A 26,209-nucleotide genomic window follows, 5' to 3' on the forward strand; every position below is an offset into this window, starting at 1 on the left:
GCCCAGACATCGGACCCATAAAAAAAAAGTTACTCCAAGCCGCAACACCGACAACCACCAGACAACTCCCCTACCTCCCTCTCGAATCACTACCAACAGAGAAAATGGCCGACGACGGCCTCCTCCTCAACTTCTCCATCCCCGGAGACAACGACTTCACCAAACCCGAACCCAAGCTGAAAGGCGGTACGTGGAAGGACCGACTCAGCGCGAAGAAGAAAGCGCAGCATCGCGCAAAGAAGCCGCGCGATGGCGATGACTCGAACTCGAACGCGAACGCCGACCGTCCGGTGCGCAATCCGAACCGCATCCAGGTGAACAGCGACTCGAGACCGCAGAAAAGACAGCGGACAGACGGAGGATTTGAGGGGAAGCCGCAGGGACAGGGACACGGAAAGGGACAGAAGAATCAGCATCCGCGACAATTCATCTCGTCGCTATTCTCGAAGAACCCCGAGGCGCAGAATGTGGAAGATGAGGATGTCAAGGACAAGGACCAGGACGTGGAGGACGCCAAGCCGACGAATGCGCCGCTGATCGACGGACTCGATACATTTACGAACCTGGGACTGTCTCCGACCCTGGCGGCGCATTTGCTGACGAAGCTGGAGCTCAAGGCGCCGACGGCGATTCAGAAGGCGTCGATATCGCAGCTCCTGAAAGACGAGGACAGCGATGCTTTCATCCAGGCGGAGACCGGTTCCGGAAAGACGCTGGCGTATCTGCTGCCGTTGGTTCAGCGGATCATGGCGCTGTCGCAGTCTCAGAAGAAGAGGACCGCCAGCCAGGCGGAGGGCAGCGAAGGCGATGTAAATGTGCACCGCGATAGTGGGCTGTTTGCGATCATTTTGGCGCCGACGCGTGAGCTGTGCAAGCAGATCTCGGTGGTGCTGGAGGGTCTACTACGGTGCGCGCATTGGATCGTGGCAGGTACGGTGATCGGAGGAGAGAAGAAGAAGTCGGAGAAGGCGAGGCTGCGCAAAGGGCTGAACATCCTGGTGGCGACGCCGGGTCGATTGGCGGATCACCTCGACAACACGCAGGTGTTGGATGTCAGCAACGTGCGGTGGTTGGTGCTGGACGAGGGAGATCGGTTGATGGAGCTGGGATTCGAGCAGGAGCTGCAGGGCATCATCCAGAAGCTGGACGCGCGACAACGGCCTAGTCGCATCCCCGGGGTTCCGACGAAGCGGACGACGGTCCTCTGCTCGGCGACGCTGAAGATGAACGTGCAGAAGCTGGGCGAGATCAGTCTGAAGGACGCGATCCACGTCAAGGCGAACCCAGAAGACGAGGACGGTGAGCCCAAGAAGAACGAAGACGAGGCATTCCGGGTCCCCGCGCAGCTGAAGCAATCCTACGCGATTGTCGCAGCCAAGCTGAGACTGGTCACGCTGACGGCGTTCCTGAAACGCACGTTCATGCGAAAGGGCTCCGTCATGAAGGCCATCGTGTTCGTGACCTGCGCCGACTCGGTCGACTTCCATTTCGAACTCTTCACCCGAAACCACTACTCGCGCGAGGACGCCAAACGAAAAAGCTCCTCCAGCGACAAGGAAGACTCAGACTCGGACTCAGACGAAAACAACTCCTCTAACGACAACGACGACGCCAGAGCGAAACTCTCCCCCCACGGCACCATCGCCCCCGCCACAGCCTTCTCCACCAAAACCAACCCCGTCACGCTGCACAAACTCCACGGCTCGCTGCCCCAGCACGTCCGAACCTCGACCCTCACCTCGTTCGCGCGCAGCCGCGACCCCTCCGTCCTGATCTGCACAGACGTCGCCTCCCGCGGTCTCGATCTCCCCAACGTCGACCTCGTCGTGGAATACGACCCCGCCTTCAGCGCAGACGACCACACGCACCGCATCGGGCGCACAGCCCGTCTCGGCCGCGACGGCCGCGCACTCATCTTCCTGCAGCCCGGCTGCGAGGAGAACTACGTGGAGGTGCTGAAGCGCGGATACCGGGACGGGGGGAAGGCGCTGACACGCACCACAGCCGCGGACATCATCCAGCGCGGGTTCAGCGGCAACATCCAATCCGAGGGCAAGAACTGGGAGGAGAAAGCCACCGACTTCCAGATCGACATCGAGCGCTGGGCCCTCGACAACCCGGAGTATCTGGAGATGGCGCGTCGGGCGTACCAGTCGCACATCCGCGCGTATGCGACGCACATCGCCAACGAGCGCAGCATGTTCAACATCAAGGAGCTGCATTTGGGCCATTTGGCGAAGGCGTTTGCGCTGCGCGATCGGCCTAGTAAGATCAATGTGCCGGGTCTGCGGCCGGGGCAGGAGGACACGAAGAAGGATTTCAAGGCCGAGCGCAAGACCGGCTCGGCTGGGAAGAAGAGGAAGGGTGGTGTGGGTGGTCGCGACGACGATGATGATGTCCCTCGCATATCGGATACAGCCAGTGCGGCGCGCCTCATGAGAGCCAAGGTCAAGGAGCAGATGGCGGGTGCGAATGAATTCAACCTGGCTTGATCTATGGGGGTGGTTGCAATCGTTGACTTGACTTGACTTGACCTGACTTGTAATGTACATAGGTATATAGCATTGACGAAGCCAAAAGTAATTTCTTTCCATTCAATTGAGTCCTTTCAATAGACGTCCCACAACGAGATCTTCCCGTCTTTAGACCCAGCCGCTAACCAATGTGTTTTTTGGACCTTGTGGTTCCGTTGCTGCTGGACAGTCGCGAGTGAGAATTCTTGAGACATGCTCCCTGCCTCTGCCTCCGACCCTGAATCTGCTACCTGCCCCCTAGAACGACCCTCACCTTCAACACCTGCAAACGCCACCGCATAACACCCCTCCTTATGCCACTTCAAAACCGCCAGCTCCTTCATTGTCTTACACGAATACACCCGCACGCGAGAGTCCCACCCCGCGGTGGCAAAGATCTTCCCGTCGTCTCGAATCCGAAGACCCTGCTGTCCTGCATGCTTCGTATTCACCGTCTTCAGCGCTTTGCCTTCCCCAGCAGGAGCAGAAGAAATAACATCCCCAGGAACCGGATGTTTCATAAGCACCGCATCCGCGCCAGACGAGAGAATATAGCCTCCTGAGGCAGAGATATCGATCGACAAGACGGGTTGCGTGTGAGCGCGTGATACGTACAGGGTTTCCCAGTCCCACTTCTTATTCCATGGGGACTGGTTAGAGGGCTGAGTTGGGTTCCAGGCCTTGAAGATCCCGCGACATTTGAAGACCATCACGTGGCCGTCTTCGTAGCCTGATGCGGCGTAGAGATCGCCCGTGTGCGAGGGGCCCAGGAAGAGTTCCACGGCCATGACCATCCCCGGCTTGATGCTTTCCGGGGGCGGGATCGTGCAGACTCGTCGCTCGAGCGGGAGATGGAAGAGGTCGATGGCGCCGGAGTCGAGGGCGTTGGGGGCTGCGAGGAGGCGGTTGGATGAGGTTTTGTTAGGTGGTGTTTCCTCGTCCGGGGGGTGTGTTGTGTTTGTTGGAGGTGTTGAAGTAGATGGTTCTGTTTGGGACTGTGCTTGTGCTTGTGCTTGTTCTTCTGGATGCGTCTGCGTATCTGCCTTCTCCGACCCCGTAAAGGAGGAGCCATCAACGAACAAGATCGAAAACGCACAGAAATTCAACGCATTAACAGGTAGCGAATGCACCATCCACGGCTGACGGCCTTCATCCCCTCGCTCCCTCCCCTCGTTCGCATCCACAGGGAGCGTCCTCTGCAAGACAGGCTCATCCTGCGCGCGGATATTCCACACCCGAAGTTTATGGTCTCGGCCGTGACTATCATATATTAGCTTCGTCTACGTTACTCCACGAGAATAGCCAAGCCAAGCGATCCAACACAGCCCTCTACACAGAGCATAGCATAGAGCAATGAAAGACAGGGAATACAAACCTATACACCTGGACCCCTTCAGCCACAGAGAATGCCCTAACCTGAAGAATAGCGCTCTCGTGGCCCTTCCACGCCGCGACGGGCCTTTTCGACACTAAATCCCATACCACGATCCAGCCGTCCGCGTCGGCGGAGATCAGACGCAGGTTGTGCTGGAAGATGTGTAGGCTGTGGATGGCGGAGGCGTGGCCGCGCAGGATGTACGTTGGGGTTAGGGGGGGGTTCATTTATTTTCTTATAGAATGAGATAGAGAAAAGATTGGTTGAATAGATAAAGAAGATGGAGATGATCGAGGGGGTATAGATTGTGGTTGATGGAATCTGCGGATGTTGAATGGAGAAGCGAAGATCTTGGGATCATCCGGTCGAGTCTTGGCATTGGCGGGTCGGATCTACTGGTTGCCCTTTCATCTCATCTTCACCTCTTCGTCATTTTAATCTCATCGTCGTTGACCTCATTTTCATCAAATTCCTTTCTTCGTCAAGCCATGATGTCAAATCGTCTGGATACTGATCACTCGCTCAGTCACTTTGACCATCAACTTACCCCATCATAAGATCCAGAGCGTCTAGATACTCTGTCTTCTGTAATGACGGAAACAACGCAATCTGGTTCTTTCCTTAATTGAGCATCTAGTACAAGGTGAAGAAACCCCCTCGACTTTAGAATAAGTCCCTCTACCTATAAATGCGACTTTGAATTCCTCGTCCCCTGCGGAATAACTGCGATGCGTACGTGGATTTGTCGAGAAAAACCGCGCAATCCTCTGACCCCTAGATACTCATAACTAGAACTCCTCGGCTGGGGCAAGCTCCATGCGCGCCATAAACATCGTCGCAAGACGCCTCAGCCCCTCAAGACTGTACTCGAAGATGTCATTTGGATCGTGGTTATCGACCGAATTCCTCCCGAATAACTGACGGCGTGTGACCTTGACGACATCATTTTGCCCAGTTCCATCTAGAGGTCGGGGGAAGATAACCTGCGAAGCATCAGATCATAGTTCCAACCCACTAAGCTATCCATCCATGAACCAAGGCAGGAAACTTACTAGCTCTGCTCCCCATCGAACAGGCTTCCCATCTTCACCCAAGACATAGACCTCCAGTATGCCACTAACATGCACTCCATCTGCATGTATCCTCCACCTGGCTATGAAGACCACTTGGATCTCGCCCTCGCCACCGATGAGTAGCAGGTCCTTATCATTCTGCATTTCCGGAAGACTCTCCTCCCACCCGCTCTGCATGACAATCGGAGGTAGGACCTGGGCCCCAGGAAGAACGAATAAATCCGGGTCTTTACGTGAGCCGCGGTATGGTCCTGAATCAAACCCGAGTGCTAAATAGATCAGCATCAGCGTCAGTCCGAGCTCTCTGAGCCGTGAGCACAAGCATACTCGTCCCAACAAACGGCCTCAGATACTTCAATTCGTCTAGCGAAATCATCCCATGACCCATCCAGCTTATCATTACATCCCGATTCCACACCTGGATACAGTCATGCAGGAAGTTCGGCATGATCTTTACCCAGAAAGTGTGCGTTACTGAGTTATACGTTTTTCTGACAACCCATATCCATGTAGTAAATAAATACCCTTCATTAAAGGAGGAAGGAGAAGAGAGGAGGATTAAACGAACCGAAGACTCCTCTCCTCTTCTCCCTGCTCAAGCACGTCCCAAGTATCATGCGCCCAGGTTTCATTCACGTCTAGGTACACGAGGTGAAGATCGTGCTCGGCTGATGTGATCTGGTCCAAGAGGTGGGCGAGGAAGTCATCGTATTTGGGGAATAGCGAGGCTGAGAGTCTGAGGACTGAGTCTGACATTTTGGTGTCTGGGTCTGTTTGTATGGAAGTTGAGAGGTGATGTTATGAGGAAGAGGGGCTTTGAAGTTGGAGAGGTGGTGTTTCTATTGGGACAGCGTCATAGGAGAGTCATAGAACTCAACTTTCGGGATTATAGAAGAAGGTTTAGTAGAGGAGACGTTCGAGATAGGATTCCCTTAGAACTATCAAACTTGATCCCCGATAAAGTCATTGAGTCCCTCAATATACTTACTGGTATCATATAAAACCCTTTACACAATGATCCGAAAACGCCCCATACAGATAGGATATATACAGAGCCCACTAAACTAGCTCGATTGCGGCTAACCCCTCGGCTTAACATAAATCCCCTGATACGGATGACTCTCCAAGTCAAAGTCCGCGAACGCCAGCAACGGATTCACCACGACCGGAGAATGCAGCTTCAGCATGGCCGACGGGTCCGGATCAGGGGTGAATGCGTGGTCACCGAACAGACTATCCACCTCAACTCCGACGCCCACGCCCACGCCAACCCCGACATTGTGTCCGTGGGCATGCACAGTCCATCCCCAAGCCTCCTGCAGCTCCTCTTTGATGTGCTCGACCGGGCAGCCGGTCTCTTTGATGCGGTCGATCGTGGTGAGGATCTCGTCCTGCGCGTCGCGGGTGGCGAGGCAGGAGGCGGCGATGAAGAGGAAGCGGGTGCAGAGGGTGGAGATTCCGCTGATGATTGATGTTAGTGAGGAATTCTGAGGTTAGGGTGGTTGAGGAGACGCACCGGTCTTTGGTATGCGCTATGATGCCGCAGATATCGTGCGCATGGCTCTGCTGCACGCTCTGCATCTCGGGACTGTATTCTGATTCTAGCGGGTGGATCTTGGTCAGGAGGATGCGAGCGGTGTGGTAGAGGAGTCTAGCGATGATGGACGATCGTTTGATCAGCCTAGCAAGTTAGCAGTTAAATCAGCAAGTAGGTTGCGATTTCATCCTGCGTAACATACCATATTTCCGGGAACACGGATTTCGAATGCGTCTGCCACGGCTGCAGGTAGCCAAGCGGCGTCATGGAACGTGGCACGGCATTTGCCCACTGGTCGCACCACTCGCTGTACGTGCACCAGTCTCGATACCATTGGTCGATCTGCGCGGTGGAGTGATCGAGGCCCTGGACGTGGGAGAAGGAGGATCGGAAGTTGGCGACCTTCGCGCAGATGTAAACCATGCGGTGGGTCCAGAGTTCCTCGTTCCCGGCGACGCTGGGCTGCGTCTGCTCCATGTTCATATCGACGCCCCAAGTGTCGGGATCCCAAGTTAATGCCCAGTTGAAGTGCAGACAGCTGAGCAGCTCCAAACTGATGTTCAGCCAGAAGCACGCCCCGCCGAGACCTTGGCTGGTTGCGTCCCATCGACATTCCTTGACCAGAGCCCTTGCGCCGGCGACGTGGTTCATGCCGTGGACTGAGAGGGTCGACCGGGAGCACATCGACTCGTAGACATTCAATATAACAGCGGTCGTGGCACAGAGGACGGAATCGCGATCCGGGTCCTGTAACATGCTGAGAAGATCTTGCGATGCCAGGTCATGGAAATAGGACGCCTTGCCCTCGCCGTATGAAGGATTCACATGGAAGAGGTGGCGAGCACCGCAGGCCATGAACGCCTTGAGGAGCATCGGTTCCTCCAGCGCATGGAACGGCAGAATGTTCGTAAACTTCGAAATCAGCCACAGCTCAGCTTATACAGGCCAATGACTTACATGCTTCGTTTCGTCCATCGAATCCATCCACGGGCCCACCTGCTCGACAAACGTCTGCACCAAAAACACTTCTTCCGGATTGCTCAAACACGCATTACTGGCCCCTCGCCCCTGCTTCGCCGATCTAAACGGCGCAAAAGATGCACTCCTATCCGGCACCAGCTGAGGCGTTGACACCGAACGCCCGTTCGGCGAGTACGCGACCCCCTCAGACTGACCCATCCCCAGACCCGACCTCCCCGCCCCCGTCGTATTATACCGCCCCGACAGCGGGGGACTGACCAGACTGTCCCTATCCACGGACACCTCCACCGTCGGTGGCGGATACCTCTCAAACCCACCCACATACTCGGACGCAATATGCCTGGACTCATCCCGAAACGAGACCCGATGCCCAGGTTCCGGGGTCAAGTCATTCGGCGGCTTGACGACCTGCGTATCGATGAAATTCAGCCTCACGCCGCGGCGACACACGCGGCCGGACTTGCGACAGTTCTGGCACCGATGCAGCGCCTCGTCGCATTTCAAGTGCCGCTCGCGACAGGTCAAGCAGCCGGTGCGCACGCGGCGGGACTTCCGGATGACGGCTTCGCGGCGCCGCGTGGTGTCGCTGCCGGGGGTGCGGGATGCGCTCACCGCGCTATTCGGCGTCGGAGTGTCCTCGTCTTCGCGAGCGGCCTCCCCCGCGGGGTTGTCGGACAGTGAGACGCTGTCGTTGGACATCTCGATGCCGAGGATTTCGCCTGCGCCGGGCAGGTCCATGGCGATGTCTAGGTCCAGGGCGGGGAAGACATGGTTGTCCATGGCAGAGGCCATGGTTGTGACGATGGGCCTTGTGACCTCAATGTGATCCAGTCCCGGTTCTTGTGTGTGCCTCGCTATCAGCCCTTTAAGCTATGATGCTTGCGCATCTTGACGACCGAGGATGTCCTATCTGTTCGAGACTCCGCTGTCTGGCTGGAGGGGTATACGTGGCGATAGGCAGGTGAGGATGGATCGATCGATGGATAACGAGAAGATAAGCTGAGAATACAACGACGAGACAATCCGATCATTGAACGGCGATTTCTGGGGTCGAACACTGGAGCGGTTAGCAGCTGCGGAGATGCCACGTTCGCGGAAACCGAAGACCAAGCCAGTCGCTTACCGAGAGCAACGAATGCGATTCTCAACCGTGCCTAGGGACCAAATAGAATGAACTCAGCCGATGCTGCAGAATTGCTGGTAAGCGACGTGAAGAGAGAAAGAAAGTCGAGTCGCTCGAAAGATTCGCGGGGAATCCCGACCGCCGGCTAAACCCGGAAGAGTCTAGCGGCTGCCGTCGGATCTGATAATCGATGGGATTGACAAGTATAACTTCTTCTAAGTATAACTTCATGGACACTTCCTTTTATTGATGGTTCATTTTATACAGTCATTCTGTTCATATCATGAAAATCACTTTTGTCTAGATCTCTTCAGAATCTCTCATACATCATGCAAATGCTGAAATACACCCTTGCTGCACTAGCTACCGGAACCAAAGAAACTACCACTTACAGAACATAAGACCAGCAAACTCTGCTGGAAAATATCTCAGTCTAGGCCTTACTGCCCAATCGAGGCAACCGCAGTCGAAAATGCATGAACAGCATCATTGCGCCCCAGAGTGCCGCAGACCCGAAGGTGACACGAAGGGCGGCGGCATACGCTGCAATCACTGCAATCCGTTAGCAAACATGACTCACACGGGACTTGCATCCATGCAAGGGAGTCCCGGAAGACTGGGAGCAACTGACCTTGCTGCTGATGGACAGGGTCCAATGTGGCGACGGCCTGGACGGACTTGCGCACCAGGAAGATGATGTGCTCTTTTTCGGGTCCGGTGACGAGCCGCTCGAGGTGGTAGACCAGTGTGTTCTGGAAGATCCAGCTGCTGGTGGCCACGCCCATCACGGAGCCCAGGTTGCGCCATAAGCCCAGCGTGGTTGTTGCCACGGCCTGCTCGTCGTGCTCGCTTGTCGCCAGCACTGAGACCATCAGCGAGGGGAAGGAGAATCCTTGCCCGAGGCTGGAAAGGGAGACGCAGATCATGGCGATGGCGTCCGGGGTGCCCATGTTCATCGCGGCTGCGGCACAACCGCCCAGGAAAAGAAAGACATCTCCGATAATCACCGTCGGCTTCAGACGTTTCGACCAGGTGATTAGAAAGCCAGTCGAAACACTGGACACGGTGACGGCCAGAGTAGCTGCCACCAGGCGGAGTCCCGACTCGGTCGGGGTGGCCAGTTTGACGGCTTGGAAATACAAGGGCGCGTTAAAAACCATGGTGTTTACGGATATGGAGCCGAAAAAGTTGCCGAAGATGAGATTCGCACGAGGCTGCCTCGACAAGAACGAGATGGGCATGACGGCACGCTCCACGGTGCGTTCATAACGCACAAACACAAAAGCCAAGACGAAAGCCATCACCAAGGACGTGATCACGACGGGATGCGTCCAGCTGTAGACGTTTCCGCCCAGGTTGAGGCCCATGATCAGCGACGTGACCGCCAGGACCAAGAACAACGAACCCACCAGGTCGATTTGCTTGATCAACTGACGTAAAGACAAGCGTTCGGCCCTGGCCCTCTTCAGGCCCAGATCGGCGGGGGTGGTCCACGCTGCGACAATAAAGTAGACGAAGATAAAGGGCAGCTGGACGTAGAACGCACCTCTCCATCCGATCTGATCGCATAGATATCCACCGAAGGCAAGGCCTAGGCAACCTCCGACCCCGAGGAACAGGTTGATGTAGGACTGGTAGACACCACGGTATTCGATGCGCACCAAGTCGCTGGACAGGATCATGCCCATGGAAAAGACGCCGCCGGCTCCCAGTCCGCAAAAGGCGCGGGCGGCGATGAAGCTGCCGATGCTCTGAGCAGAGCCGCACCACGCCGTCGTCACAAAAAAGATGGCGATCGCGAACAGGTAGACGGGCTTCCTGCCGAAGGTGTCGGAGATGCGCCCGAACAGAGGCAGGAAGGCAGTCGAGGTCAATAGGAAGGCCGTGGACAGCCACGACGCCGCGTTGGAGGCGTGGAAATGCGAGGTAATCACCGGGTGACTGGAGGCCATCAGGGTCGAGTCAAAGAAGCCGATGACATAGCCCATCAAGATGCCGGAGAAGATCAGCCAGAACCTCACGGGCGAGACGTTCATAAAACGCGACGCATAGCCGGAGCTTTCACTGGGGGCGCTCCCTTCAGGATCCGTCGGGGCGGGCTTCGTGATGGAAGGAATGCGCTCGAGATTCGGCTCGATTTCTAATCCCTGAGGGACCGAATTCACGCGAGAGAGACTGAGGAGAGTGGGATCATCGTCGGACGACAGCACGGTGGACGATCCATTATCGGTCGCGGCGTTGACTTCGCCAGAGTAGGAGGGCAAGTGAGAGGAATCACTGTTTAATAGCGGGGTTGACTCGCTGATAGAAGCGCCCCGAGGCTCCCGCGAGGTTCCTGGCATTCCTGAGCGGTGGAGAAGTTGAAGGAGATTTCAGGAGAAGGAAGTGAAGGGTTTGATGGCTAAGAATTCACCCCCAGAAGACAAACATCCAACAGGACTGTTGTCAAAGTTTTCTATCTTGCCGGCCAAACCAGAAAAGCAGAGAAATTTATAGAGCGACGACGATATACCGACCGACGACGCTAATGCAGCGCACTGGAGTATGACTCGATTCCACTGCAGTGATATTGGGGATCCACTTGCTGGTTTTGCCGTGGGGATTCAATCCAAGAATCAGGATGTTTGATCGCAAAGTCCTAAAATCGGATTAATTTATAAGCAATCAAATCCTCAGCAATCCTCTTCGCATTCACATCCAGCCTGGTAGCAATTTCTCGCGCACAATAGAACTGTATAAAGATTTTTAACAAAAAGAAAAGAAAAATCCCCCAACGCAACCCCTCTCGACAGACGCTAAAATCGCAGAGACTAATGCTTTAGTCCAACCAGGCGCGTTTCCCGTCCAAAAGAATCCACATCGCTGATTGATCAGAACAAGCTAACATTGTGTCATCGGACCTACTGTCGCATGCAGCATTGGTCTCGCTTGGAGGATATCGCGGGAATGAAGCAGGGAGGTATTTCCTGGTGGACTGAGAGTCATCGGATTGGTTTTTCTTTTTCTTTTGTTTGGTTTTGAGAGACTATTTATGACTGAAAAAGATGGACGAGGGTTGACGAGGTCAGGTGATTTTGTCCTCGTTTTTAATATTTTATTTGATTTCAACTCTTCAACGATTTGAAATATCCCAATTAGTAGTCTAGCCAGAAAGGATGAATAAGAATCACCAGAAGAATCTTAAATCGACCTCGCTGTCATGGTTTTACCGGTCTGCGTGGCCTAGACGAAGCTCGGTCGGTCGCGTCGGATAGGGATCTATAGACAGCTGTACCTATTAACTCTGCGAAAATTTGTCGTTCCATGCTCTTGAAAAATTCCTTATACGCATATATGCCATTAGAATACCTCCATTTCCTTCACAAGCTATAAACGTTTAAGATCTATCAAATACAGCAGTGTTTGTTGTCCAATTATTTCGTTGTCTCCCCGACCACATAACCCCCCTTGCCCGAAGCCTCCACCGTGCCATCTTGCACGCCTTGCTCTTCGTCTTGGACTGCGCTGGGCGCGACTTTATCATGCTCAATCGGCGTATGGTTCTTAACGACCAACCAGGTAGGGAACACCGCAATTCCTGTGAAAATCACGTATCAGAATGTGCTTCAATTCTAGAGTAAATGGTTGGATGCGAACATACCCAGAAGGATAGTATTGACCGCAAGAGGAACTCTACCCCCGTGCCAGTTGCGCGTGTTAATGCCGAAGGAAATGGCCTGCGCGAAACTCTCCTGACCGCGCAGAATACCGGATAACCGGGCTGGGATGATTAGCGTCGTCCACGCAAAAGAACAAGAGCAAAAGAATAACATACACAGCTCGGAGATATTATCCGTCATCGTCGAGAGGAGATAGTACAGCAAATTCTGCAGGGCCTGTTGAGTGAAACCTAGATCGGGTTAGCTGTGTTGTCTGGCGAAGAAAGGAATGCCATACCCCATAGGATCAGGACGAAGAATCCCTCCACGAAGCCTTTGTCGGTCCAGTCGTAGGATGGCGGGTTGGCGGTGTATTTCTCTTGGACCACCCAGGCGTAGACCCAGGCGATGATGTGGATGACGACCACGTAGTAGAAACTATGCCCGTTAGATTTCGAGGTTCATGGGATAGGGGTTTGATTCGTACCCATATGTGATGCGCTTCTTGACGGACAATCCCTTGTAGTCTAGGAATCGGCTGATGATTCCCGAGGAGAGAAGATTGGAGAAATTGCCTTGAATAGGTCAGTCTAAAACTTTGACGAGAATGAAGCGGAACTCATAGTAGCACTTACTGACGAATCCGATCAGAGCACGGGCTCGTACGCCAAAGTAATAAGCTTGGAAGTCTTGGGTGTGGTCAGCATCTTACTTCCGAAACAAGACAACACGAAGCCATACTTGACGAGTATTGGTTGAAATACGCTGCCCAAAACATGGGCAACATCATAGCAACCTGATGAAACCATGAGCCAACTGTCAGACATCTAAACCCAAACCATTACATACCTCTTTCCGGCAAGACAATTTCCAAAGCTCTCGCAGTTCGGCGCGCCACGACTCCTGCACAACGATTTTCACTTTACTCCCGTCGCTCCGCTGAACCTTCTCAGGTGGCGAGAGGAAGATTGCCAGAGGCGTCGCGAGACATTGCAAGGCGACGAAGATGAGATAGGACTCTGAAGCAGTTAGCCAATGGATCGTATGGTCGGATTCCGATAGACATACGTGAGCCGACTTTGCCTTTGCTCTTTGCATCGGCGGAGCTGGTTCGGATTAGCAGAGGACTCGATGTTTGCGACGTGGCGAGGAACTCACTGATTGAGAGCGAGAAGAATGGCTCCGCCCACCAAAGGGCCTCCAGTCCGGAACCACAGCCAGATACTATCGAGGTCAGCTGCTGAGCTTTCGAGGCTTGAAATGTTCAGGTTAAACTCACTTCATGTATCTGCCACGTTTGGATGGCTCTGGATACCCAAGTGCCACAGCACCTTCAGAAGCCCAGAACAGGCCCGCTCTGTCTTGGTCAGTTGATGCACAAATCTGGGCTGAGCTCGTCACTCACGATAATCCGCATGCGACGGATCCAACCAGCACAAACCACACGTTTCCCTGAGACATGTTAGCAAGGATTCAGCGCCATCGAGCGGGGTGAAATACATAGCGGTTGTTCGTATACAAGGCAGCCCTTGAATTCGACCATTAGTGACTCCCCTTGAGACAACGGAATCCGACAACCGCTGAGAAACATACGAGTAGATGGGATATCCGACCGCACCCAGTAACAGCGTCCAGTTCAATCCAATGCGATTCGCAATGGGACCGCCGAAGAGACACAGAAATCCCACTGTCAAAATACCATTAGCTCGAGGTTCAAATATTGCTTAAAACCCGACACGCAGTCAAACAGAGCCAGAAACTGGAAATACTAACTGAGACCAAACACCAGCGCATTGGCGGCGTTAATCAAATACGGCGACTGCGCACCGCCAGCACCCAGGGAATTCATCGCATTCCACAGACCGGGGGCCATGAAGCCCACTCCTCCAATAATGAAGGCATTGAACAGCGTGCTGTGGTACCATACTTTCTTCTCACTCTGCGTCGTGGTGGACGAGACCGAGACGGAGGGTTGTTGGCCCGTCATGACGAATCGCTATTACCGCGTAGTACAGATCCTCGAATCTAGTACTGTATGTCCGATGCCAGACGTGCTGAAGGTTTGAGAGCCAAACTTGGAACAGAAAGATTTTCACGGTGGACATGTCGCCTCTCTTGAATTTTCCGCCCACCAAGGCCTCATCGGTGCGACGGATTGCGTGCTTTGCAGACTCTCGCGATAGCGTGCTATTTCCCATGTCACCATTCCAGATCGTCTAGTATCCAAGCCTGTAGGCAGTCGCCAAGGGCCAATCATGAAGGCGTCGGTGGGATTGTGTGGGGATGCAAAGGTCTGCGGCGTTCGGGTTGGACCGCCGTTCGCTTGCAGTTGCGCTAATGGCCCTACGATTAACCAGAGGTCGTGGACATTAATTGTTTGACATTTTCAATTTGAATACCTAGACTGTCCTGCTTGAAATGTAGAGAAGGATATGAGAAAGAGAATAGGAGGGATCCAGAAAGAAGAAACTAATGTGGAAGGGTATCTAATGGCGAGATTGTTAAGAGATCACATACAAGGAAATTCTGGGCCAAGCTACAACTAATTCATGGTACAAAGGCACTACTCTTCGCCAATCTCTTAATGATCTGCTATTCAATCACTCCTGCCGTGGTCTCGATTCAGATGGCGGAAATAGATTCCGTTAAACTGCCAAATTGCGAACAAATTCAAGGGGCATGAGCTCACAATGTCGTATTACCACTACTAAGTACCACAGGTCCGTCACCAATGGTTCCATAATGGCTCCATATATGTACTCGAACAGTTTGAACAGTTTCCCCGTAGCTTCACCTTCATTGCCCCTATCAACAGCGCTACTGCCACCTCCCTCTCTATCAACCACGATCATGTCGTACTTCTGGTCTGACGATGAAGAACCTTTTCTGACGAAGCTGGAAGGAACCCAAATCACCGTGGGCCAGAACATCTATCGACTAGGTGAACTGGTCTCAGAAGGCCACAGCATTAAGATATACGAGCGCCATGCTCATTTCATCGCACAACGAGAAAGCGACGGCCTGGCCTGCATGGCGCGGCTCCGTTTACAGTGCGTTCCCTGACTGGATTCTTAACAGAGCGAACTACTATCCTAATACTATCCTTGAATGAAGGACAAACAGGGATGGCCATGATGCCAAAGACATAGCTTACTGTGCCGAATGGGGGCGCCAGATCTTTGAGAGGGAGATTCGTCCTCTTCAACTGACGGAATCAATGGCTGCGACTCCTACTCTCCTTGACCATGAAACGGTTTTCCAAACTGCCGTCCATGGATATCCGGGTGGCTATATCAACGCTTTCATCATGTCGAAGGTGCCTGGCAGGCCGGCCGAGGAATACGAGCTCAGCAAGATTGAAGCCGGTTTCATCAAACGCGAGGTGATTCAGATTCTCGAGTAGGTTCATTTGCTCAGCTACCCTTCTTCCTCTATGTCTGACCGTGTTGTTTACGCTGTCTACAGTAGTATGCAGCGTCTCGGCTGGGCGATACCCCAGGGATTTCCCGACATGGTCCATTACGACCGCGAGACCCAGACTGTGTAAGGCACTGAGGAAGCTCACGTCATGATGATCAAACAAAAGGCTCACGCAGAAAACCTAGGTCAATGACGGGACTGGATAGGGGGACTGAGTGGGATCCTAATGACACCGAACCAATCACCGAGGATTCTTATCTGGTGAGCCAATTCGGCGAGGATATTTGGTGGAGTACGACTTCTTTTGGTTCTTCAAGCGAGTCTTGAGAGTCTTGAGGTTTAGATCTCGAGGCCCCGCGTAAGCTTAAGTATATTCTTGCAAGGAAGAATTGCCGGACTGCGAAATTGAGACAGTGTTGAGCTAAGTCCGTGGCAAACGACGAGGATAATGCAAGTTGATAAGATTAATCCATGGCCGTTTGTACCCGCAAACATATCAATGTAAGCAAGATTGCCTGATCTCTTGATCCTTAGACAGTATACATTATCAACAGACCGAACATCCATTACTTAACCCGATTTCCTAATCAATGCACGATAAGCCCTCATCCATCAAACATATCCATTGGTCACTTTCTAATCCAGGCGTCCTACAATGTTCAGTATCGCAGAACATCAAACATGACCGATACCGTCGGAGTTCCGCCACCGTGAGCACTAAATCAGCCAAGATGTCCAGACCTGACCGTCCGCCATTGCGAGTTCCTGAATGGTAGGAAGTGAAACATGTCAGGGATCAAGCTGAGGTAATATTAGACATTGAAATCCGTGGACTTGGCATAAATGCATGTTTGCTATTCGCAGAAATCACAGTTTGTACGCATCGCATTGGTCGAGAACCAGAGGCTCCCACGGAGTTGCGATTTAGCCTGCCTTGGCGTGTTATAACGTCTGGAAGAGACTTCGTAGACTTCAAGATGGCCCAATGAGATTGTTTGTATGGCTCTGGTTTCAGTGTTTATGCTCGATGCAGAGAAGTAAGCGGAAGGGTTGCATCGCTGCCAATGCCAATGCTATCCTGCACAACACATTCAAAGGTCCTGGATCGCTTCTCGCCTAACAGCCACATAGTGCTAGGCACTCCTTTCCAGCCAGTCAAGAACCCAATCACTCCTCGCCAAGCTGTTGGATCTACCAGCCACATCTTGCCTGATCATTCATCAGCATCGGAAGCGCTCATGATCCTAGCTGCTGAACACGCGTCCAGAGAAACCATTATGCTCCGTCATCTTTGAAGGATTCAAGGCCAAGCAGTATGCCTAGATGTGCGGCTTGCGACGGATATCAACTTCCCGTTGACATCGAATGTCAGACCAGTACAATTTCTATGGGTTCCAATATAAGTGGACCAGTATCTCATGGCTATGCCCCAAAGGCCTTGTGTTAGACAGCCAATTCATCATGGCACTCCATAATGTTCGAAATGCCTCCGACACGAGTGTATACAAGACGCTCAGCAGCATATTTGACTTTGCAGACGAGGACCAGAAGCAATGGTGGCACAGCACCGCCCCCATGTTCGCGGACATGCTGCAGGCTTCCGGATACGACATCCACTCGCAATACAAGCACTTGGGCATCTACAAGAAATACATTATCCCGTTCCTAGGATTCTACCCCGTCGATGACGATAACCGATGGCTCAGCATCCTCACGCGATACGGACTACCGTTCGAGTTGAGCTTGAATTGCTCCGACTCGCTCGTGCGATACACCTACGAGCCCATCAACGCCGCCACCGGAACCGCCAAAGACCCATTCAACACGCACGCCATCTGGGATAGTTTGAGTAAACTCCAACTCCTCCGGAAAGACATCGATCTCGAGCTATTCCGCCATTTCAAAACCGACCTGACTCTGAACGCGGACGAATCAGCCTACCTCCTCGCCCACAACCTCGCCGGCTCCGAGATCAAGACGCAGAACAAGCTCGCCCTCGACCTCAAACACGGCGACTTCGTCGTCAAAACCTACATCTACCCAGCCCTCAAGGCCCTTGTCACCGGCCGCTCCATCCAAGACCTCATGTTCGACTCCGTCCACCGCTGGTCCCACCAATCCCCCACCCTCCTCAACCCCCTCTCCGTCCTATCAGACTACATCCAATCGCGCGGCCCAGAGAGCACCATTACACCTCGCCTTCTCTCCTGCGACCTCATCCACCCGTCTAAATCACGCGTCAAAATCTACCTCCTCGAACGCACGGTCTCACTTCCATCCCTCGAAGACCTCTGGACCCTCGGCGGCCGCCTCTCCGACCCCTCCACGACAGCTGGACTCCTCCTGGTCCGCGAACTCTGGTCCCTCCTCCAAATGCCCTCTGGCGTTCTCTCCTACCCAGACCCCTACCTCCCCCTAGGCAGTATTCCCAACGAACAACTCCCCCTCATGGCCAACTACACGCTGCACCCGAACGACCCCCTCCCGCAGCCGCAGGTCTACTTCACGACCTTCGGCATGAACGACATGGCTGTTGCCGACGCGCTGGTTACGTTCTTTGAGCGCCGCGGATGGGCAGATATGGCGGCTTCGTATAAGGAGAGTTTGCGAGGGTACTAGTAAGTCCGACTGATTGGTCTCGATACCAGCGAGTAGACATGAGCACCGGACAGGGTGAGCTGGACTAATGGCTAACCATCCCTCTCTGTCTGATTTAGTCCGCACGCAGACCACAACGCCCTGAACTATGTCCACGCGTACATCTCCTTCTCGTACCGCAACAACAGACCGTATATGAGCGTGTACTTGCATTCCTTCGAGACGGGGGACTACGCCATCAGTATGTGCTGACTTTCCTGACCCCGAGACAATACTTGTGTTGTCCTAATTCGTCCTCGATAGCGAGATTACAAGCACCGGAAGTAAATGCTTCTGTTGAGATCGTGTCGTGAATGGGTGAATTGGCGCTAAGAACGAGTGTTTAGGGTTCATGTTTGATGGTTTCTCGTGTTTCGGTTCTGCCTAATGAAGAATGCAAGTCGCATTGGGAAACTACCTATCTACGCAGCAAAGACAAGTGTCCCGCACTTTAGTATTATAGCAGCCCTAGCGTAATCTATTCTATCTTCTTGTACTTCCTCAATCTGGGCAGTCTCGTTGACTACCTTGTGTTTATACCCACGCATAATGAAAATGTTAGTGGAACTCTTGCTACTTGGGATCTCCGAGAAAGACAGAAGAGCTAGATGGTGAAGGTGAAACTACAGGAAATGAGAAACAAGATGAACAAAACTCTATATAACTCCCCGAGTTTAATATAAGGTCCCAAACCCCCAGACGAAACGAGGTCGTAACAAAAGAAATACACTCGGCCGTTAAAAGCCTCGACTCCACTCGACATGGCTTGGCTTAGCTTGGCCAGTCAAGTCTCACAAACAAAGAAGCTTCCCAGTCCTCGAGGTTGAGTTAAGCCTCTCTCAAACCGTTTGTTCCGGGCTTCTCGCATTCGTTGTCTCGGTTTCAGCTACCGGGTCTACTCGGCGCCATGCCAGCCAACCGCCTGCCCATGGAACCCGGACACAAGGAAAGAGTCAAAGTCGAGGGGAAGATCAGCGCGGAAGGATTTGACGTCGGTACTTTTCTTCTTTCCTTCTAGCTCGCGGGGTTCTATCCATCTGGTGTTCTTAGAGCCCGTTAGAACAAAGGCAGATTACGTGCATTGTGTCCGGGCAGGTCCGAGTCCTGAAACGTGGGGCTAGAAGCAAAGATCTTTCGATCTTTGATTCCAAGGAGGGAATTTCAGGATCGAATCAAAGAGCGATGTAGGTACATTCCATCCGACAGGTAGTTCTACATACAAAGACAGCCTCATCCAAGACACTATAAATTGACCGGTGTGTCACTGCTCCTCCTGGTCGGTCATTACTCATTCCACAGATCAACTCCATTTTCTTCGTATTCTCGTCGAACAGTTCAATCCGCAACAAAGTGTTATCAAGATGTCTGTCGTCGTCAGATACCAGGAGGATGATACGATGCCCATGCTAGCGGGCGTGATTTCCCAGCTCCTGAGGGCGGAAAACATTCCGTGTGTCCTCTGGGGACCAGGATATAGAAGTCTCTTGGCAATGGAAGACTCAAGCCACCCACACTACGTAAGTTCCCCCCTCCCCCTTTACCGGTTTATTGTATCCGAAGAAAAAGAAGGAAAGCTAATTCTCAGCAGCGCGTTGACTTCGTGATCGAAGACGAGAACATGAACGGCGCAATCCGCGCGCTCCGCAAGGCAGGATTCATAGAAGACGGTGTTGGCGCTACCTGTGCTAACTGTATGCACGGGCCTGAATTGGAGCCTGAAATCATTCACCAAGCCATAGAGCTCGGGGATTCCAATTACTGCTTTCGTGCGAATCCTCACCCCATAACTCGCAGCGACTACCAAAGCGACCATGAATTCGCGGCCGCGCTGAAAACTCTGGAGCGGCGTATAGGATACACGCCCAGACCGTCGATGTATCCGCATATTGGCCTGTTTCTGAAATCCCAGCACATGTGGACCATGCCGAGGTTTAAGCTTGACATTCCGCGCGAGGACGACCAGTGTTTCATGCTGGCCAGCGACATTGCGTTCCCGGGGACGAAGCCGCTCCGCAGGCTCCGCTACAGCACGGCCTACGGGCCCGTGGTGACGGTGAACCCGGTTTGTTTTGTCAAAATTCTCATCCTAAGTGTCGTGCGTGGCGCGCACCTCACGGGCGATGTCAATTTCGAAGAATCGATTCCCATCAATCTGATGAGAGTCGCAGACCGTGTGGGGCCGTATTTCGAAAGAGACTCTCATGACATTTTGAACTATGATCGTTATTCCAAGCGCCTTCGCGGGATCTGGATGCTCATCAACTCGATCGAAACCAAGGACAAGGGGATGGCAGCGCAATTCGGCAAGCCGGCGACAGATGATGATGAGGACGCCTTAAGAAAGCGGATCCTGCAGGTGGCCAAGGAGATGGCAGAAGATTTCGATTTTCCAGAGACCCCGACCTCTTGGCGTTTTAAGCCTAGCCAGTAGCCTAGTCATTTAGCTAGAGCTTTCTGACGGGTAATTGATTTTGTACATTGTTTTGGACTTGTAAATGGGCCGCAGTTTAATGTGATTGTGTTATAGCTTTTTGTGATTTAGGAGAGGAGAAGAGAAGAGAAGCAAAAAATAAAGAGGGGACAGTAAAAAGAAAGTAAAGGAAAAAGAAGAAGAAAAGGAAACCAGGAAAAGAGGAAGGAAGGAACGGATGATAGAGAGGCAAAAAGAGAGCGACAGAGAAAATAGGAGGAGAGGGAATTATGGTAGTAGAATCGTGAAGATCAACGGTGTACGCTCCATCCCCAAGTCCATGTCACCGACCACATGACTTGATTCCTAGTACGACTTGTGTACCTCAGAACCAAAACAACAACAACCAATATAACGAGAGAAACTCCCAGCGCTAGAAAAATCACACTTTTTGCCGGGGCATTGGCAAGCTTCAGAGGAAGCTTGGGCATAACAGCCGGGGACGGAGAGCGAATGGAAACGGGAGGAGTTCGGGCGGAGATGAAGTTTCCGTCTGCCTCCTCGCAGGATTCCAGTTTTGAGGGATTCAAGAAAAGTCCATTCCTTGTCAAAAGTGTTTGGAGGAACGGGCAATTGCTCCAAGTCTCAAAATGGACTACCTTGTCGAGCGAATATGTGATGGCATTGATCTCCCACTCCTCCCAGTCACGGGTTCCACCGACGTGCTCTGCGAGCGCATTGGCGTGTCGCAGGTCCGTTAGACCCCCACGGCGCTCTTTCCGAGCCGCACGGTAGAGCTTAAGAGCCAAGAGGCTCTTTTGCAAGACGCAGGGGAATTTTTTAAGAGTATCTTCGCTGGCATCCGAAATCCGAATCGCTTCGGCCGGGGGATCAATGACCCCATTCCTACCGGGAGGCATGACCGAGTGGTGCGGCACAAAACGTGCTCTTGTCTTCATCTCACCATGCTGAATGACAAATCCGTTTTTGGGGTCCTGCGTAAAAGTGCGGCTGTCAAGCTTCATAAGGGCCTGTCTGAGACTAGACTCTGGACCGTCATAGGTGGTCAAAAGCTCCAAACACTACTCCATTTGTTAGCGTTCACGTCTCTAAATGAATCGGTGCATCATACATGGCCATCCTCGTATGTCCCTACGTAGTTGTAGTAAGGATAATCTCCTATAAAGATGAAACGACAGTTCGCCAAGTTGTGTACTCGGTTCAATGCCTGCCGGTCTTTTATCTTGCCGGCTTTGCCGGCCTGAAGTTGCCATAGGGTTTTGAGCCCCTGGATGAGGACGATGGCTGCTTCCTTCAGATGTGGGTCATCGTGAAATGGCATCGTGGTGTAAGTGATGGGTAAAAGAAGAAACGGAGAAGAAAATAATAGAGGTAAGTGTGCAGGTTAGAATTTGAAGGTTGGTGGTGTGAAAAAGCGTCGCTAACTCTTGATTCCTAGGAAGGTCTGCGAGCTTGTCCACGACTTTATAACAATCATTTGAAGAGCAGAGTGCCTGTAAAACCACTTGCTTGCTATGCGACATTTGAGTCTCTTCCAATCCAACGTTGTGGCAGACATGGCTGAGTGTGATCGTGTTCAAGAAACCTTGTTTCGTCCCGGACATACACTGTCTAGAAAAGATTCTAGAATTAGACGGGCTGATCGATAACTTCTCCTGTCAGCATCACGGAGAGCTAGCTCCCCTGGATTCACCAAAGGTGTGGCAGGCGGTACGAGTGTCTTATTCGAAGGTAGTCATAGCGAATGACATCCCGAGCGAAATTATGTTTTGTCTCAACTCCTCACCCACACCGCTTCATGATTCACAACTGACTGTCAAATGTCTCGACGAGATCGATCTAGGCCTTACGACCTTCCCTGGAGAAGCTGGAGAAGAAAGTTCTAGATTCGGATTGATACGCAGTCCGACTTCCTAATCCAGCCATTTGATCTAGAATTCGTTGGTGAAGGGCTTGCAATGTCTCATCGCGGGACACGTATCCGGGGGTCCCGGGAAGGGAAATCCTAAATTCAGCCTATCGGACCGCTGGCACCTGGAAAGCCATCAAAGTCAACAGATACCCTTGGCCCTATATCACGTCTATATCATCTCCGAAACAGACGGGGCACCGACGACGGCCATTGGAGAGGAGGAGTATATTAGACCGGAATAACGATCAGCAGCCGAAGCCCGAGACAACGGGGCTGGGATCTCAGGTAGAGGCGGATGTAACTTCCATGACACAGACGCCACACAGGCGCTCGTTATGGCATAGAGAGCAAGGCTGATATGCATCTATCCGCGTTGGAACACGAGATACCCTGTAGATTGGGCAGATTGGGCTTCTAGAAGGCCGTATAGGGCATCCAGATCTGCCGATTGGACCCAGTATCCGCTCCCCCGTGGATCGGCGATCCCGAAACATTGAACCTTCACTTCGGCCTTGCTAAAAGTAGCTCAACGATGGCGGAACAAAGCCAATTAATCCTGCTGGAAGACGTCGTATTCGGTTTGGTGTGCAGTACTGACTCTGCTTTCGCGAGACCATTTCATGGAATTTGAAACCGTGCAGAAAAGAAACATGCCCATTCAATCACGATGGAGTTGGAATCTCGCTCTCCGTGAAGGTGTCCTCCAGCTTGGAGCACTTGCTTTCGTTAGAGAATGCAGACGAAGTTCTTTCTGAGATAGAAAACATGGATGAAGGAGCACTACACCTAGCTTGGTCCAGTGTATGTCATATTGCAGCCGGCTACAGTGCAGATCAGGGACATGTGGGCAAGCGCGTTAGTTCATGTAGGGCTGATGACAGACTAACAGGTTCATCCGTCAAATGGGAAGAACGACCCTTGCAAGCCACAGCAAGTCATCTTACCGCCTATCTAACCGCCTGCCTATTCACCCCCAATTTCGATTTTGCCAAACTATTATCGGAACAGTATGCGTAGTAGATACTCCATGCGACTATACGGCTAAAAAGACCAGCATAAAATCCGCTACGGACTTTTTGCTCTATGGATCGGTTTGATGTCCGTATTGCTGACCTTCAATCAATCGCAAGGCAATAATCACCTTTTTCGATCATCATCTATTTTTTATTTGCTTTTGGAGTAGCGGCACACATTACGATGACTAATCACGCAGTGGCGGGGCTGATCGGCGATGAATCCGATCGGAATGCGAAGTACTCCACCAACTCCATCACCAATCTTGGATTCCACGCCTTCCACCTTCTCTCCCAGACAGTCTTCCCTTTGCTCTTCCATCATGGCACCTCTCCGAATCGCCGTCCTGGAATGCGACACCCCCGTGGATAAAATCAACGCGAAATACGACGGCTACTGGGGTGTTTTCTCCTCGCTGCTCCGCGCCAGTGCCAAAGCCTTGGACCAACCCGACCGGTTAAACCCCGAGACCGGGCTCGACATCACACGCTGGGATGTAGTCACAGCGCAGGAGTATCCCAAGCTCGAGGATGTGGATGCGCTCTTGCTGACCGGATCGAGTGAGTACTTCTAGTTCGGCTTCCGCTTATCGCATACCTTCCATCTAGGCCCTCGTCTCCCGGACCGATTATCCAAGCTAATATGCCCCAGAACATAACTCCTTCGACAACGATCCCTGGATCCTCAAGCTTGTCGAGTACACGAAATCCGCCTTGCAGGATCCCCGCATCAAACTCCTCGGCATCTGCTTCGGACATCAGATCATTGGGCGTGCGCTGGACGTGAAAGTCGGTCGCAGCGACGCTGGCTGGGAGATTGCGGTTTGCGACATGGATCTGACGGATCAGGGGAAGAAGCTGTTTGGTAGAGATAAATTGGTAATACCTAGTTCTTCCGTGCTTTTCTATGTTCGTGGAGAATGTGCTGACAGTGGCTTTCCAAATCTAGCGCATCCAGCAAATGCATCAGGATATTGTCTTTGAGTATCCTGCGAATGTCGTCCCCCTGGGCTCGTCGCCCCGATGTGCAGTGCAGGGCATGTATCTACCGGGTCGGTTTGTTACCGTGCAGGGCCATCCCGAGTTCAACGAGGAGATCGTCACCGAGGTGGTGACGCTGCGGGGCAAGGCGGGGGTCTTCTCCAAGGAGCAGACCGAGGATGCGCTGGAGAGAGCGAAGAATGAACACGACGGCGTTGCGATTGGTTCGGTTTTCTTGAACTTCTTGCTCGAGGAATAGACTATAGGCGATGGACAGGGACGCGGCAACGATGTATATATAACGCCGTCCCTGTCGAGCTCTTCATATAGATCGAAAGATGGATGAATATTTATATAGATGATACATATATGAGACACGCTTTGATTAACAGAAATGCTCCTATGATGCTTGCGCTTCCAAGCCTGTCCGGATTGACAATAAACGAACACCTCCAAAGGAACCGAACAAACCATACTAAACCGACAATGCAACAAACCAAGTCCAACAAATACATCGAGCAAACTCACTATACCACCACATCACCCCGACGCACTCGGATCCTCACGCTCCAGGAACGTCGGGTCCATATCAACCTTACGCTCGAACTTCGCCCACCAATCTCGGAACGCCTTCATCGGCACGACCTCCTGTCCTTTCTCCGACGAGGCAAAACTCGCCAGGAAGTTGAACGCATTGCCGATGATGCGCTGCGCCAGGACCTTCGTCGTGACCTCTTTCTGCTGCCTCGTCTGTCGCACCAGATGCGTCGACGGCGCCGCACCGGGCGTCTCTGCCTCCAGCGCCGCCAGCTGCGGCGCAACCGACTGCACCGGCTCGATGGAAATCCCTAACGTCACCGTTCCCGTCGTGCCGGGGCCCACGCCCGATTGCCCCGCGCCACCGGCGCCGTCGTCCAGCATCTCGTCCTCCTCCTGGGCCTCTGTGCGACGCGGCTGCGACGGCGGCGGCTGCACCTGGAACACGGACGAGGGCTTCTCGTTCGCCAGGGCGCCGATGAAGCGGAACTCGGGCCCCGTGGGCGGCGGGTTGGCGTCGGGGAATTGCACGTAGATGGCGGCGGCGGTGTCCTGGGGGAGGACGGTGCCCGGGAGGAAGAAAACGACGAGCTCGGTGAAAGAGGGCTCGAGGGGGAAGGTGAAGGCGAATTTTGTGGCTTGGCCGTTGGGCTGTGCATCGACTGCGACGATGTCGGTCAGGCAGGGTCTGCCCGGGACGATGACGGAGAACATGGCGGAGATTTTCTGCGCGGGGAGGACGAGGAATGGAGGGGTGGAGATCACAGGAATGCGGGTGAATTGGATGGCATAAATCGGGTATAGAGATGGGGTATATAGCAGATTATAAGGTAAAGGATGTATAATTCCAGATCAGAGTCAATTGCGAGCAGCGTAGCACAAAAGAAAGACAACTGAAGGATGGAAACCGGCAGAAGGAAGAAAGCAGGAAGAAAGCAGGAAGAAAGCAGGAAGAAAGAAGGCGGCAGTGACGAAATGCCTTATCGATAAGAGCGGGCCTGAGCTGCAAGGCATCCTTCCCGTTGCGGCGGCGGATTT

General features: G+C 52.9%; 12 protein-coding genes across 12 annotated transcripts; 5 read left to right on the forward strand and 7 right to left on the reverse strand.

Moving 5' to 3' along the window:
- Positions 1 to 47: 47 nt before the first annotated feature.
- On the forward strand, positions 48 to 2,596 carry dbp7 (putative ATP-dependent RNA helicase). The gene has a single exon (XM_024849711.1). It carries the CDS (start codon positions 105 to 107, stop codon positions 2,490 to 2,492), a length of 2,388 nt encoding a protein of 795 aa, XP_024702488.1. The 5' UTR covers positions 48 to 104; the 3' UTR covers positions 2,493 to 2,596.
- Positions 2,597 to 2,608: 12 nt separating this feature from the next.
- Positions 2,609 to 4,115, reverse strand: P170DRAFT_363296 (WD40 repeat domain-containing protein; the record flags this gene model as incomplete). The annotated part of the gene is made up of 2 exons (XM_024844568.1): positions 2,609 to 3,773; positions 3,889 to 4,115. 2 exons carry the CDS (start codon positions 4,113 to 4,115, stop codon positions 2,609 to 2,611), a joined length of 1,392 nt encoding a protein of 463 aa, XP_024702489.1.
- Positions 4,116 to 4,342: 227 nt separating this feature from the next.
- On the reverse strand, positions 4,343 to 5,717 carry P170DRAFT_412890 (uncharacterized protein; the record flags this gene model as incomplete). Its single annotated transcript, XM_024846947.1, has 4 exons — positions 4,343 to 4,871; positions 4,986 to 5,230; positions 5,289 to 5,452; positions 5,530 to 5,717. The coding sequence occupies 4 exons, from the start codon at positions 5,715 to 5,717 to the stop codon at positions 4,677 to 4,679; spliced, it is 792 nt and encodes a 263-aa protein (XP_024702490.1). The 3' UTR covers positions 4,343 to 4,676.
- A 284-nt stretch (positions 5,718 to 6,001) lies between these two features.
- P170DRAFT_235990 (Zn(II)2Cys6 transcription factor) lies at positions 6,002 to 8,447 on the reverse strand. The gene is made up of 4 exons (XM_024842921.1): positions 7,456 to 8,447; positions 6,701 to 7,410; positions 6,478 to 6,642; positions 6,002 to 6,422 (listed from the first exon to the last, which is right to left on the reverse strand). Exons 1-4 carry the CDS (start codon positions 8,269 to 8,271, stop codon positions 6,041 to 6,043), a joined length of 2,073 nt encoding a protein of 690 aa, XP_024702491.1. The 5' UTR covers positions 8,272 to 8,447; the 3' UTR covers positions 6,002 to 6,040.
- Positions 8,448 to 9,035: 588 nt separating this feature from the next.
- Positions 9,036 to 10,944, reverse strand: P170DRAFT_361895 (putative MFS multidrug transporter; the record flags this gene model as incomplete). The annotated part of the gene is made up of 2 exons (XM_024844486.1): positions 9,036 to 9,154; positions 9,234 to 10,944. The coding sequence occupies 2 exons, from the start codon at positions 10,942 to 10,944 to the stop codon at positions 9,036 to 9,038; spliced, it is 1,830 nt and encodes a 609-aa protein (XP_024702492.1).
- A 1,071-nt stretch (positions 10,945 to 12,015) lies between these two features.
- P170DRAFT_457550 (MFS general substrate transporter) lies at positions 12,016 to 14,238 on the reverse strand (the record flags this gene model as incomplete). The annotated part of the gene is made up of 15 exons (XM_024851726.1): positions 14,014 to 14,238; positions 13,834 to 13,927; positions 13,741 to 13,768; positions 13,646 to 13,692; positions 13,520 to 13,597; positions 13,399 to 13,464; positions 13,309 to 13,346; positions 13,090 to 13,259; positions 12,982 to 13,036; positions 12,876 to 12,929; positions 12,728 to 12,815; positions 12,539 to 12,678; positions 12,417 to 12,491; positions 12,243 to 12,362; positions 12,016 to 12,179 (listed from the first exon to the last, which is right to left on the reverse strand). Exons 1-15 carry the CDS (start codon positions 14,225 to 14,227, stop codon positions 12,016 to 12,018), a joined length of 1,431 nt encoding a protein of 476 aa, XP_024702493.1. The 5' UTR covers positions 14,228 to 14,238.
- Positions 14,239 to 15,090: 852 nt separating this feature from the next.
- On the forward strand, positions 15,091 to 15,987 carry P170DRAFT_478052 (uncharacterized protein; the record flags this gene model as incomplete). The annotated part of the gene is made up of 4 exons (XM_024853522.1): positions 15,091 to 15,290; positions 15,364 to 15,639; positions 15,706 to 15,783; positions 15,846 to 15,987. The coding sequence occupies 4 exons, from the start codon at positions 15,091 to 15,093 to the stop codon at positions 15,985 to 15,987; spliced, it is 696 nt and encodes a 231-aa protein (XP_024702494.1).
- Positions 15,988 to 16,928: 941 nt separating this feature from the next.
- Positions 16,929 to 18,698, forward strand: dmaW (tryptophan dimethylallyltransferase fgaPT2). The gene is made up of 3 exons (XM_024849712.1): positions 16,929 to 18,278; positions 18,378 to 18,499; positions 18,562 to 18,698. Exons 1-3 carry the CDS (start codon positions 17,122 to 17,124, stop codon positions 18,609 to 18,611), a joined length of 1,329 nt encoding a protein of 442 aa, XP_024702495.1. The 5' UTR covers positions 16,929 to 17,121; the 3' UTR covers positions 18,612 to 18,698.
- Positions 18,699 to 19,658: 960 nt separating this feature from the next.
- Positions 19,659 to 20,728, forward strand: P170DRAFT_428406 (uncharacterized protein; the record flags this gene model as incomplete). The annotated part of the gene is made up of 2 exons (XM_024847838.1): positions 19,659 to 19,814; positions 19,886 to 20,728. 2 exons carry the CDS (start codon positions 19,659 to 19,661, stop codon positions 20,726 to 20,728), a joined length of 999 nt encoding a protein of 332 aa, XP_024702496.1.
- Positions 20,729 to 20,751: 23 nt separating this feature from the next.
- P170DRAFT_466509 (uncharacterized protein) lies at positions 20,752 to 22,119 on the reverse strand. Its single transcript, XM_024852421.1, has 2 exons — positions 21,840 to 22,119; positions 20,752 to 21,789 (listed from the first exon to the last, which is right to left on the reverse strand). Exons 1-2 carry the CDS (start codon positions 22,047 to 22,049, stop codon positions 21,019 to 21,021), a joined length of 981 nt encoding a protein of 326 aa, XP_024702497.1. The 5' UTR covers positions 22,050 to 22,119; the 3' UTR covers positions 20,752 to 21,018.
- A 1,778-nt stretch (positions 22,120 to 23,897) lies between these two features.
- Positions 23,898 to 25,024, forward strand: P170DRAFT_466510 (type 1 glutamine amidotransferase). Its single transcript, XM_024852422.1, has 3 exons — positions 23,898 to 24,214; positions 24,306 to 24,532; positions 24,603 to 25,024. The coding sequence occupies exons 1-3, from the start codon at positions 23,977 to 23,979 to the stop codon at positions 24,891 to 24,893; spliced, it is 756 nt and encodes a 251-aa protein (XP_024702498.1). The 5' UTR covers positions 23,898 to 23,976; the 3' UTR covers positions 24,894 to 25,024.
- P170DRAFT_438899 (OPI10 family protein) lies at positions 24,996 to 26,095 on the reverse strand. The gene has a single exon (XM_024849713.1). The coding sequence runs from the start codon at positions 25,883 to 25,885 to the stop codon at positions 25,175 to 25,177; it is 711 nt and encodes a 236-aa protein (XP_024702499.1). The 5' UTR covers positions 25,886 to 26,095; the 3' UTR covers positions 24,996 to 25,174.
- Positions 26,096 to 26,209: the final 114 nt, after the last annotated feature.

This window comes from Aspergillus steynii (assembly GCF_002849105.1).
Source record: "Aspergillus steynii IBT 23096 chromosome Unknown P170scaffold_6, whole genome shotgun sequence".
Taxonomy (NCBI): Eukaryota; Fungi; Ascomycota; class Eurotiomycetes; order Eurotiales; family Aspergillaceae; genus Aspergillus; species Aspergillus steynii.

Bases quoted from the DNA above. Each gene is read 5' to 3' on its own strand.
- P170DRAFT_235990 (XM_024842921.1), bottom strand. From the start codon at position 8,271: ATGGCCTCTGCCATGGACAACCATGTCTTCCCCGCCCTGGACCTAGAC. The intron at 6,643-6,700 runs GTATGTTACGCA...CTAACTTGCTAG, and splicing joins TCCGTGTTCCCGGAAATATG to GCTGATCAAACGATCGTCCA. The intron at 6,423-6,477 runs GTGCGTCTCCTC...ATCAATCATCAG, and splicing joins ATAGCGCATACCAAAGACCG to CGGAATCTCCACCCTCTGCA.
- P170DRAFT_438899 (XM_024849713.1), bottom strand. From the start codon at position 25,885: ATGTTCTCCGTCATCGTCCCGGGCAGACCCTGCCTGACCGACATCGTC.
- dmaW (XM_024849712.1), top strand. From the start codon at position 17,122: ATGGCACTCCATAATGTTCGAAATGCCTCCGACACGAGTGTATACAAG. The intron at 18,279-18,377 runs GTAAGTCCGACT...TGTCTGATTTAG, and splicing joins GAGAGTTTGCGAGGGTACTA to TCCGCACGCAGACCACAACG. The intron at 18,500-18,561 runs GTATGTGCTGAC...CGTCCTCGATAG, and splicing joins GACGGGGGACTACGCCATCA to CGAGATTACAAGCACCGGAA.
- P170DRAFT_466509 (XM_024852421.1), bottom strand. From the start codon at position 22,049: ATGCCATTTCACGATGACCCACATCTGAAGGAAGCAGCCATCGTCCTC. The intron at 21,790-21,839 runs GTATGATGCACC...CAAATGGAGTAG, and splicing joins GGACATACGAGGATGGCCAT to TGTTTGGAGCTTTTGACCAC.
- P170DRAFT_466510 (XM_024852422.1), top strand. From the start codon at position 23,977: ATGGCACCTCTCCGAATCGCCGTCCTGGAATGCGACACCCCCGTGGAT. The intron at 24,215-24,305 runs GTGAGTACTTCT...AATATGCCCCAG, and splicing joins GCTCTTGCTGACCGGATCGA to AACATAACTCCTTCGACAAC. The intron at 24,533-24,602 runs GTAATACCTAGT...TTCCAAATCTAG, and splicing joins TGTTTGGTAGAGATAAATTG to CGCATCCAGCAAATGCATCA.
- dbp7 (XM_024849711.1), top strand. From the start codon at position 105: ATGGCCGACGACGGCCTCCTCCTCAACTTCTCCATCCCCGGAGACAAC.